The sequence below is a fragment of the Amphibalanus amphitrite genome, unplaced genomic scaffold (assembly GCF_019059575.1).
Source record: "Amphibalanus amphitrite isolate SeventyFive unplaced genomic scaffold, NRLGWU_Aamphi_draft 000100F_arrow, whole genome shotgun sequence".
NCBI classification, from domain to species: Eukaryota; Metazoa; Arthropoda; class Thecostraca; order Balanomorpha; family Balanidae; genus Amphibalanus; species Amphibalanus amphitrite.
In genome coordinates, this window is record NW_024881595.1 from 349,135 (window position 1) to 361,394 (window position 12,260).

At 47.2% G+C, this 12,260-nt stretch overlaps 1 protein-coding gene across 2 annotated transcripts; it reads right to left on the reverse strand.

Moving 5' to 3' along the window:
- Positions 1 to 50: 50 nt before the first annotated feature.
- Positions 51 to 12,242, reverse strand: LOC122380521 (general transcription and DNA repair factor IIH helicase subunit XPB-like). 2 transcript variants are annotated; one of them, XM_043363727.1, is made up of 16 exons: positions 11,761 to 12,242; positions 7,067 to 7,141; positions 6,732 to 6,862; positions 6,334 to 6,444; positions 5,900 to 6,049; positions 5,617 to 5,787; positions 5,122 to 5,292; positions 4,592 to 4,796; positions 3,995 to 4,117; positions 3,489 to 3,662; positions 3,160 to 3,288; positions 2,699 to 2,838; positions 2,240 to 2,404; positions 1,726 to 1,912; positions 1,229 to 1,377; positions 51 to 944 (listed from the first exon to the last, which is right to left on the reverse strand). In XM_043363727.1, the coding sequence occupies exons 1-16, from the start codon at positions 11,792 to 11,794 to the stop codon at positions 699 to 701; spliced, it is 2,361 nt and encodes a 786-aa protein (XP_043219662.1). In that variant the 5' UTR covers positions 11,795 to 12,242; the 3' UTR covers positions 51 to 698. The 2 variants fall into 2 exon arrangements, with proteins under 2 accessions (XP_043219662.1, XP_043219663.1); XM_043363728.1 differs by having other exon boundaries at positions 2,240 to 2,368; positions 11,761 to 11,969.
- Between the last annotated feature and the right edge of the window lie 18 nt (positions 12,243 to 12,260).

Genomic DNA, 12,260 nt, shown 5'->3' on the forward strand with positions numbered 1-12,260 from the left:
TGGGTAGTGCATTCGAGCTAGATACTTCGCTAGCCCGTGAGACAAAATAATGAAAGCTGCTCTGTATTCATACTAAGTCACATCACGCATAAATATAGGAACACGTCTCGCTTCAATCAAACCATACCACTTGATCATCTAGCTTTCATGCGAAGAGGCTTTTTCGCAAACAGTAAAATCGTTTTCACTCAGTAACAAATGTTGGCAGATTTCCGAAACACTCAAAACTAACCTGTCACATCATGTGCTTTCACACCGTGCAAAAATGCAAACACCCAAGACAAACGCTGGAACGCACAGATCCGAGAAACTGTCGTCAACAAATCCATCACACCCTCGCAGACCCAGTAGTTCCATCACCTGATGGTGCGACTCGCAATGATCACAGTTATAGTCCTACTGCACTGGCTTTAAGGGCTGCTCCAGATTGTCCGCTTCAGAGAAGAAGGACAGTCGTCTACTCATACATTGACCGGTTAGTCACATTGAGGGACGAGTACTAGAGCATTCGAACCACAGCCATACAGCAGCTGGCACACGCCGGCCTTCGGTTTTGTCATTCAATGTTCAGGCGCATATCGCACGGTCATCCGCTACTGATAGCGCTCCAGTTCAGACACAGGTCATCATTGGAAAACCTGTGTTCTACACCATCTTCGCTCTCCGCTGGACACCCTCGACCTTCCGTCGCCCGCCGCTCATTTGATGCGGAACTTCTTAAAGAGCGGATGTTTGATGTTACGCCGGTACTCCATATACAGAGCGTCGTCGGCGCCCGACATGGAACCCATGTTTCCGGCGCGGCGCTGGAAGCCTCCCGAGGTGCCTGGCCGGCCTCCCTCGCCGGGTACGCGCTCCTCGTCGGCGTCCAGGTCACTGGCGGCCAGCACCTGCTGCAGCAGCTGGCCCTGCTCCTCCTTCCCGCTGTACAGCAGGTCACGGTCCTGGGAAGGCGGAGAGCGTGACAGGGGTGAGGGTGCGGAGGGATTCGACGAGCAAATTTTATTTAAAACTACCTATCAGCAGATCCGCCATCAGACTTACAGCTTTCATTTGTGGCTCAAAAAAGTAAACGATCTACCAAAACCAAGTCAAGAGCTGTTCCCATTCCGCGATAAGATACCAACTAAAAAAAAAAAAAAAAAAAAACGACAACAACAACAACAAAAGCTAGATCTCAAGCGGGCCCCATTCAAACCACTAATTGCCTATCAAGTCCTGCTTTTACCTCGTCCATGCCGGCGAGGCGCGTGATGACCTTGTAGCTGTAGCCCTGATTGACGAGGAAGCGCTGCCGTTTCCTGGAGAAGCTCATCTCGACCGTGTCCTGCGACACAAGCGTGTAGAAGAAGGCGTTGTACTCCTCCGCGATGGCGCCTGGCGGTGGTTCGGGGGGGGGGGGGAGGATGAAACTGATAAAAGGCTACGTGGTGATATAAAGTGGGCCAGCAACGTTCAAAGGAGCAGGACAATCAACAACTGTGGAAGAATTGATGGGAGACATAAAACCAGAACATTTTGAGGTGGTGATGAAAGAAAACTAAGATGTGAACATAGACCTCTGTACATAGACTGGTGTACAGAGGTCTATGATGTGAACAATCTGAGACAGAGTCAAAAGCAGAAATCGCGTATTACTGATTCACGGCGAGCGCTTGACAAAGGAGGTGAAATCGAGAACAATTACAAACATTGGCGGAACACTTCAATGCCGTGTGTACCGACCTTTTTTGGCGCGCAGGATGCGGCCGAGCCGCTGCGCCTCCTGTCTGCGGGACCCGCCGTGGGAGGAGATCTGGATCAGCACGTTCGCCTCCGGCAGGTCGAACGACGTGTCGGCCACCTTACTCACGAAGATGGTGTTCACCTTGGGGTTGAACTTGAAGTTCTGCAGGATCTGGATCCGCTCACTCTGTGGAAGTGTCAAAAACGGTTTTCGAGTGACCTAACTAAACTAAACGAACGAGTAGTTTCCGTACTATGGTTGCAAAATTTCGTTAAATCAGAATGGATGTCTGCTGCGAAAGTCTCGGCCACACCTCGATGCGTTCTATGACTCACCAACTTGCATCGGAATGCCATTTGCGACGCGACGCAACACGTACCTAAACCTCGTGCATAATGGAACAGCTAGCAGCTGAGTTATCAGTTACACAGAACATGGTAACTCTCCGCGCCAGATACCAGGCATATTCCACGTTACGACCGCCGTTACGACCGCCAGCTCTCCCATGGTTACCTGCGATGTCGGTCCGTAGATGTACGGCTTGTTCATCTTGATGGCGTAGTGTTTCAGCGCAAACACGTTGTCCGAGAACACGATGATCTTGTCGGAGCGTTTCTCGTGGTAGCGGATCAGAAACTGGGTGGCCCGGAACTTGTTCGGGTTCATGGCGTACAGCAGCTGAAAATCACCGATATCGATATAGTCAAAAACGGAATACAATCGGGAAACTAAACACGCCAGACGAATAACAGCTACCTTGGGATTGTTTAGTTTGATCTATAGGTAGTTTTTCTTTGATCTCGAGAAACGCTGTCGCATTTCCAGCGAGTCAAAAGGCCATGCAAACGTCATGGAAAATCGAAACGCTTTTTTAAAGCCAATGACCAATTTACATTGGCTATTATCCAACCATCACCTATCTTTTCATCCCATTGTTTTCCCGTTCCCGACCGCCCCTCGTCCGCCACTGACCAGTCGTTTGGTGCTGCGACAGGCCAGGTACTCGCGGTAGAACTCGGGCGCCATCGGACACCACACCTCGGCGCACTGCACGCGCGCGATGTAGCCGTTCTTCTGCAGCTCCAGCCAATTGGCCTCGTACAGCTTCGGACCTGATGTCAGACGTCAGGGTAAGAGGCCAGAGAAGTAAAAAAAAAAACTTAGGGCTGGGCCAGGAGTTAGCACTCCTCAGAGTCAAAGAGGCTACAAAGACGCGAGAGGTGGAGGCCAGCACCTTTGAATGTCTGACCGTTTCACAGCTGAATTGAATAAGACCGCATTCAAACCAATAGCTTAGCCGCCCGTAGTGCCTACTGTCAGACATTGATCTCAAATGGCAATCAAATTTAACGAAATCCCTTAGCAGAAAAGGCTGAACAATAGGACAGCTCCGGCCGATGTTGGCCAGTCCTCCACACCCGTGCGCCACATACCGATCAGGAAGTTGAGGTCGGCGATCTTGTCATCCTCTCGCACCAGGGTGGCCGTCAGTCCGAGCTTGCAGTGCGCCTGTACAATGGTCAGCACGCGACGGAACATCTTGGCAGGGATCGTGTGTACCTCTGGTGGACAGACAAGGCAGGTCAGACTCAGAGAGCGCGGCGGAAGAGGCAAGACGTGAGGTCGGGCAATGATAACGTTAAGAATTATACTAATGCGTCCTCACACCAACAAAAACTCACTGATTGGATCGTCTCTCCCATCTCCCATCTCTCTGACCCGATCTCCCCTTTCTCCCTTGGTTTCTCCCTCGCTTCCTTACCGTCGAGCACCATGATTCCCCACTCCTGTTCCTTGAGCCACTGCATGGTCTGGTCGGCCTCCCACGAGCGCTTCTGCGTGTGCGTGATCATGTTGAACGTGGTGATGAGGATGCTGCAGCCCATCGGCTTGTCCTTGGCGTCCGAGGTGAACCGGCAGATCATGCTGTCGTCCGCTGCAGATGATAGACGGCGTGGGTCAGGGGAAGAAGGGGTCGTATTTTACTTCAGAGGCTCGAGGAAGTTTGTTATGTATGAGCATGACCGAAAAGTCGGCGTCTGCCAGAAGTCGAAATGACTTGCGGCTGCGCATGTATGCACAATGCACATTGTAACGTTTCCATTGTAAAGATACTTAGCAGTTGTCTAGCAGCCGGATACAAATCATCCGAGATTAGTCAAATAAGTGCAAAAATGATTCGCAGTTAAAGCTTCTTTCAAAACATCATAACTCGAAATTTTGATCTGTTATCATCCGACCAATCAGAGTCATGAGCACTAAACTCACCTGTGGACCACATTTTGAACTGGGCCTTCCACTGTTCGACGGAGACGCCCGAGTTACAGAGCACCAGCGCCCTCTTACGGACCGTGCAGCAGGCCGTGACGCCCACCAAACTTTTACCGGCGCCTGTGGACGGCAGAGAGAAATCAGGTCAGGGCAGGGACTTCCCCGAATCGGGTGGGGTGTCCACGAGGTTGGCTTGCGGAGCAAAATGCAAATGTGAGCTGGCTTTGCAGAATCCCGTGCGTATGTTTTATTCAGCAGATGATAAGTGCGTTGAAATGGAATGGATCAGTGGTGGCTCATATGAATTTCTCTATAAAAAAACGTCAGTCTGCTGAAAATATCAAGGGTAAACAAAAATTAGCTAAAAAGTTGTAGCAAATCAGATAGCCGACACTCTGCAGTATCCGTATTTCGTTCATCAGTTCACATTACACAATAAGACGTTGCATAGGCTGTACCTCCACGCTGCTCCCGCCTCCCGGGTAGCCCTGTATAACCCCAGCAATTACTCCCCGTTTCTCTCCTTAATTCACTCACTCAACCCTCCTCTACCATTCCCTTCTCACTCCAGCCTCCCACCCTCCCCGCACTGACCGCACGGCAGGACGATGACCCCGGAGCGGGCGCGTCCGTTTCCGAACATCTTTCTCAGCGACTTCTCCTGGTAGGGACGCAGCACGGCCACCGGCTTCAGGTCGATGTTGATGTCCGGGTTCACAGAGTCGTTACGGAAGTCGTACTCGGCGAGCAGCGGGTACTCGAGCTCGATACACCGCTTTTGGATTACCTCAATACGATCCTAGCGGGCGGGGATCGGAACGAGATTAGAAGACGTCCGGGGAATAGCTTTTTGGGTGGTTCACAAATGACAAAAATGTCATGTCGTGTCATATTGAATGTAGAACCTGCTACCTTGGCTGCTTTACGGTTAAGTATCAGACACTTCCTTCAATTACGAGGCATAATCATGTACTTCCAAATTTAAATAGCATCACTACCTCTCGTTTCGCCAGCATGGTCCGTCCATTGCATGTGTCACTAGTTACATCGGCATGACCTCCATCGCATGAAATTAATTATCCTCACCTCTCTAACATCCCCTGCAGCCTTACGGCTGCCCGTACCTGCTGAACCTCGAACGACACCGTCTGCGTCTCGGCGGCCTCCTCGTCATCGTCATCGTCCAGTCGGCCGTAAAAGTTGGTGATGTCGTCAGGTACGGCGGCAGGCGCCTCCTTCTCGGCTGGGACGGTCTCCCCGCCGGCGGCCGGCGCGGTCTCAGGCTTACTACCGAACTGGAAGGCGCAGGGGAGGGTGGAGTTAGAGCCTAGTGTTAGGAGGTGCACGGAGACGCAGAGGAGGGGAGAGGTCGACGTAACGTGGTAAGCAGGCAGTCTGGAATAGTGTCAGGCACGTAGCAATATTGGCATAGTACCCGAACTTTATGTTTTTAACTGGCAAGCGAGAAAAAGGGAAGAAAACGCCTAATAAGCCTCTGATTAGCTTGAGCGTCGTAGGTATCTAATTCTGTCTAATAAGGTGCCGGCCGGACATTGGTACTGAAGGAGCTTCAACACGTGATAGTTTTAATGCAGCATGGAATTGTGACGGTCCAGTACCTGCATTTTGTCGGCCTTCTGTTGTTTCTCGGTGATGAGAGCGTCCGTGTCCGTCTCGGCCGTCTGGCGCAGCCGGCAATCGGAGATGACCGGGTCCTTCAGCAGCTTCTGGATCACCTCCGGGTGCTGCGACTCGATGAAGTAGCGGTTGTGCTTCAGCACGAGTTTGGCCTGAGGAGTGGCGAGGAAAGGAGGTGTCAGAGGGTCGGAAAACGAGGTCAAAGACAGATTTATGTGGTTCACTGGTTGCAAGGGCACCAAATAACAACCGTCCCTGCCTGACCTTGCCGTAGGAGACGGTGCAGAGCCGGATGAACTCGATGATGCCATCTGGGATGGACGTCTTGCTGAGCCGCTTCAGATACTCTATGATGTCGTCCGTCTGGAGGCCGACGCTCACCGCCGCGTACAGGGAATAGGCCGTCAGCTTGTACTGCAAACGGAAAACATCGAGTCAACGGAGCAGTGAACAACGTTCGTGCCTTCGAATGTGCGGCCACGTATTGGGAATAAACCGCTTTTTACTTTCTCGCCTTAATCTTTGAGGTAGTTTCAAACGTCACCCTTACTGAACAATATCGCCAGAACTGGCTCTTCAATGCTACTGAGTTGATTTCAGCACATAATTCATTCACCCAATGTCGGGCTGACTTCACTAGGACTTCCTCAGTTGGGTTGTTGGTTGGTTTACTCCCCTCGGCTCCCTTCAGCACTCACCTCATGTATGTGCTCCGGCCGGCAGACCGGCTCCGAGATAGCTATGAGGAAATCGTGTGCGTGCCGGTAAACGGGCGAGAACGACTCCAGAAAGATGTGGCCGTCCGGTGCCTGGGGAAGAGGGAAGAAATCAAGCAACGTGAGGGCACAGTGCAAGAGTCTGGTTGGCATAAGCTTGAGTGTGACTGAGGCAAAGGCCGTAACAAATATGTCAGAACAAGTAAGCTATTCGATATGACAAGGTGTCGAAGTTATACAAGTGCATATCAGGCAATCGTTCTATGAATATTGAATACTACCAGTGAAACATACATGAAAATCCAATTTTGTCAAGCAAGAGTCCAAGACAGCAATAATCATGGAAATAGTGTAACACCTGGGACCTAATTGAGACCTACCACCCATAGTGGTCTCGATGCGTGATCTGGTTTGAGGATCATCTGGGACCGGTAGTCCTTGGCTCCAAACTCGTCCTCCGTGGTCGACACTTCCTTTTCGGCGTCGTGCTTTGCGGCGTCTGGCACACCGTCTGCACATGAGACAGAAAATAATTACACGTCTGCTGACAAAGAAACTCATCCATTAAAACTGTTCTATCTATACAGAGAAAAAGAGGACAAGAATACACCAAATTATGCAGTAACTAAAGAACTGGTCCGCAGCTAGGGCATCATACCACCATTGCAGGATATCATTTTTGTTGTAGCAGGCTTCAATTTAGCTTTGTGCTCACCTTGTTCCGGATCGAATCCATCCTCAGAGTTGTCGTTAGATGGGGGCTCATAGGTCTTCCTCTTTCCACGAAAATCTGAAATTGAAGACATGGACACCATTGAATGATGGGAGTGACCTTGTGAATATCAACCAGCAGCTAAGACTAGAGTGGCCCTTACTACCATAGAGGCAGGCTGCTTTGAAACCTCAGCTTGGTTTTTACACTCCATGTGGACCCCTTGATGCCTCTAATGCAGAATGTTGACTAAAAGAGACAGGAAGGTTAAGGTTTCCCAACACAGTGTGCATGTTAAACCAGTGTATGCTTTCAAGGTGATGTATTGCTCTACACTAGCTCTGGTGATTTAAATGATTCAGGCATCACTGGATCAGAGCATCTTGAAGGGCATGCCCAGAACTAAGGTAAGAAAATGCTAGAACAGGTTTCTTATAGAAGTAACATGGAAACCTATTTTTCTATCAGAATCCTTTTTAACCCTCGCCCTGGCAGGGCATTTTTCATAACACGGCCTGGCAGGGGGGGGGGGTCGATGCGACCCCCCCCCCTCGCGATTGGCTCCTATGGCACCTAGAAACACCAAATTTGGTAGGTAGGTGGGCCCCCCGGAGTTCTCGCCCCTGTGCAAATTTGGTTGCTCTAGGTCAATATTTAGGGGGGTTTTGGGGGGTATAAATGTAAAAATTTCGCTAAAAACAGGTCAAAAGTTTTTCGCTTATAACTTTTGATCTAATTAAGATCGAGCAAAAAGAAAAGCACCAGTGAACTCAGCACGTCAAGGCGCGTCGAATGATATACCTTTTAGCTTGCTCAAGTGTACTTAAAGTTTTTCTTAAATTTTAAGTAAACTTAACTTAATAAATTAAGTTCAAGTTAACCAAATTGCATCATATCGCATGTCATTTGATTCGGCTCATCACCAGGAACACAATGATACCATTTTTTAAGCTTTAGCGTAATTATTAGGTCGTTCAATAAGTAACGAACAATCGGTCATAACTTCTTTATTTCTTTATTTAACACTTTCAAACTTTCACAGATTATAGATCAGACATTTCTGAATGCAGCCTATGCCTCAAACCAGTCGGCGGCCGCCTGCACACACTTCTCCCCTCCCAGCTTTCCGGCCAACGCCGGAATTCCGCCCGGAAAAACGCGTTTTCCGTCTTTTTCACCCAGTTCATGACAGCGCACATGACTTCAGCGTCGGTCTCGAAGTGTTCACAATGGAGGCCATCCTTTAGGGGACCAAAGAGGTGAAAATCTGAAGGAGCCAGGTCCGGACTGTAGGGCGGCTGGGGCATGATATTCAGCACTGTCACGCGATCTCCTCGCGCGTGGCGTGAGACAAGTGCGGTCGGGCGTTGTCATGGTGTATGGTGATGTTGACATCCGAGCCGTGCCTCTTCTTCAGGATTGCTTTTCTCAGTCTCCTGCAGGACTGTGATGTAGCGGCCCGCTGTCCATAGTCCGCCCAGGTTCAAGAAAGCCCACCAGGATGACACCATGACAACGCTCGTCCGCACTTGTCTCACGCCACACGCGAGGACATCGCGACCGCGAGACAGTGCTGCCATGCCCCAGCCGCCCTACAGTCCGAACCTGGCTCCTTCAGATTTTCACCTCTTTGGTCCCCTGAAGGATGGCCTCCGTGGTGAACACTTCGAGACCGACGCTGAAGTCAGGTGCGCTGTCAAGAACTGGGTGAAAAAGACGGAAAACGCGTTTTTCCGGGCGGAATTCCGGCGTTGGCCGGAACGCTGGGAGAAGTGTGTGCAGGCGGGCGGCGACTGGTTTGAGGCAAAGGCTACATTCAGAAACATTTGATCTATAATCTGTGAAAGTTTGAAATTATTAAATAAAGAAATAAAGAAGTTATGACCGATTGTTCGTTACTTATTGAACGACCTAATATGTGCCAAGTTATTGGCAAAAACGTCATTTGACCTCAGTTGACCTCATTTGACCTGACCCATGGATAAGTACACCAAACAAAGAAGCACCAAGTGACCTGCTGTTAAGTACCGTGGTTTCAAAGCACAAAAGTGATAAAACGAAGCGGATATCTCCAGTATTTTCCGAATTTAGTATTTTCCCATAGGCTTAACATTACGACGTAATGACCTCTAACTGACCTCAGGTCAGTGACCTAAAAAAAAACGGACTATATGTTATACAACTCGGTGAACTTAGCACATCCTGAAAGTTTGAAGGAAATCAGTCGAAAACTGTGAGTTGGACAGGTGCAAACAGAAAATTGAAATTTGACCATGACCTTGTACCGGTTTTTCTGACCTGGTGACCTGACCCAAGGTCACCCGGACCTGAAATTTTCAGGTCATATGTAAAAAGGTTGCGCCATAGGCTGTGCCAAATTTGGCGGCGCTGCGCGCCGCCGTTTTTACGCTATCTTCGAAAAATCTTAGGGGGGGGGGTCGCATCGACCCCCCCCCCCCCCTGCCAGGGCGAGGGTTAAGAAGAGCTGTATTGTATGGATACCCATTTTTCTATCATAATCTCCCCTAGACCTGTCCACCTGATGCTTTGTGATTGATTAATGAGGTGGAGAGAGCCAGGATTGAGTTCAAAGCAGCTGCTGGTGAAAGTTAGCAGACTGCAATGTATGGCAACATTGGGAATGAACCAGACCAGGGGCATAACTTGAAGGTAATCTACACAAGTCCTTACCAACCAAGCCAGTAATTCACAGAAGCCTAAAATAATAATAATGAATACACAGAAACAAAATAAATGTATGCCAGAAAAAATCTGACCATACAATAAGCTTTTACTCTTCTGCAACCTTGAATTGTATTTTAAAAAGTAATTAGATTGGTAAGCCACCAGCAAGACATCACTCTTGGTATTACTCCTGACTGGGAGAAGCATATCAACAGAGCTGCTGCGCTACATTAAGCACCAGGGTGACAAATATACACCAGCTCCCACAAAAAATAGGCTGGAAATCAGCAGCACCAGCCTGCACTAAACTAGTTCCTTACCATTTGGCACACCTTGTTGTGCTTTCACTTCCTGACATTCTTAAACAACACTGTGCCAGCAGAGCATTTGAGCATTGTAATACATTTGGGCCTGCACCACTCCACTCAAAATCCACATACCATTTAATTTGCACTGCACTGGGCAGACCTGACCCACTGCAGACTATAAATTAAAATTACCACACTTTGCCCCTACCCTGGCACAGACAAAACCTCATCAACCAAAGTTCAAGTTATGCTTAACAGTCGGGAGGCATCCATATGTTCCCCAGTTCCTATTAGCCACACATATGCCACAGTAGATTATGTAGGTTGTAGGCTGCAGGTTGAGGATGGCAGGTTCAGTTGGGCAAACTAGACTTTTGGAATCAAAATATGGAGGCATCAATAATTTGATTCTGGTGGGAGGAGTCATGACCAAATATGGGCATGGAATCAATTTTTTGATTCATTTGGATACACTTTTGACTTCAAATGTATCGTTACGGTTGAAAAAAGGCCCATGACGGTGAGATTTTTGTTTAAAAAGGTAGAAAAATGTGGTAGGTTTGCAAAAAGTGTTACCTCAAAACTGAGAAATTGTCCCTTTGGCCTTGTGAATGGGAAAAAGACAGAGGTACTGTCCATCACGTAAAAGCTGTTTTGAGGAAATCACACTGTATGTTATTTTTGTATCATGAATCGCATACTAAACAATCAGTATTTGTGTAAATTGGCAAAATGAAATTTTTAAACCCCTAATTATCATTGTTGTAGTGCTTTTATATTTATTATATGGTTTTTACCTGTTGCTTCAGTTTTTGTATTCTTGACATTTAAAAATTGTGAATTGTTATCAAATGTAGTGAAGGTAAAGTACAACAATGCTATAGGTATCTGTTGTGGTGCTGAGGATACCACTTAATGAGAATAATAGCAAGATAAATGTTGTATTCTTGCAAGTCATTGTTGCCTATCTCTTAACATTACCTGTGAATCAAAATAATGATTAGCCAGCTGATGGGGAATCAATATTATGATTATCTGTTTGAAGTGAATCAATTCCTTGATTGCCTTTCACTACCTATAGAATTCAACTTGTTATGATAGGAGCAATATTATTTTGCTTAGGAGATACTTCCAGCATTTCTGTTCAAGATCAGGCATGCTCCTTCTTGAAACACTCTCTTATTTTTAAGCGTTTGGTAAGTTAGAAATGGTCTGCATTTATGCCCAAATATGGTCATAAGGAATCAATCTTTTGATGCCTCCATATTTTGATTCCAAAGGTCTAGTTTGCCCAACTGGGTTGGTAGGTTGCAGGCTGAAGAGAAGGTTAAGTCAGGTTAGATAAAGATTTGTTTTATAGTTCACTGTGAAAAGACACTTGTGACAATAATAAAAAGTGAACTTTGTGGCATACGATTTGCACCCTCACAGTCTGGGTACCCCGATGTTACAAGGTGATTGTGCAATACAATGACCTAATGTAATAGAGGTTCTACACCAATGACTACAAAGCCATCAATTTTCATTAAATTGTAGGCAATCTCAAGTGCAACACTCATGTCCCCATTAACCACCAAGTCAATTTCTGTTCATTATTCTCGCTTATACTACCCTATCCCAACAAAATTTTCTCAAATTGCCATACTATTAGGTACCTATCTAAATAAATGGTCTAGTTATTTTAGACTTGAGAGAATCACTAACCTTTGTCATATTTTCCCTTCTTCCGACCTCCCATTTCAATAAAATGCAACAATTATCACAAACAGCTGGTATTTGAAATATCAGCAAGACATAAAAAGTCCAACTGTTCTGACGCCCCAACACGCGGTACAACTACAACTTGAACTCCGAACTCAGGCTCGAAAGCTCCAAAGCGTCCAAAGTGAAAGCCACACTGACGACACGGCTTCGAACAATATGCGGGGGGAAATCCCCGTAGACTTCCTTGGAAGTTACTTCAGTCACCATTATAAATTGCGTTTCTTCTTGACAAATGACGTCATCGAAAAGGTATCCCTTTTGATAGATAAGATCGAAATTCTCACAAAAGTATGTCAAAAAAGGCAACAAAAGCCATTAAATTAATAAAAATTATGAAAACATTGTGCTAAAAGCACTAAAAGTTATCAAGTCTTTCATATTGTTCCGAATATTTCTTTCTTTGTGGTGTAACTCATGATGTCGTTTATATAATTTCTGAA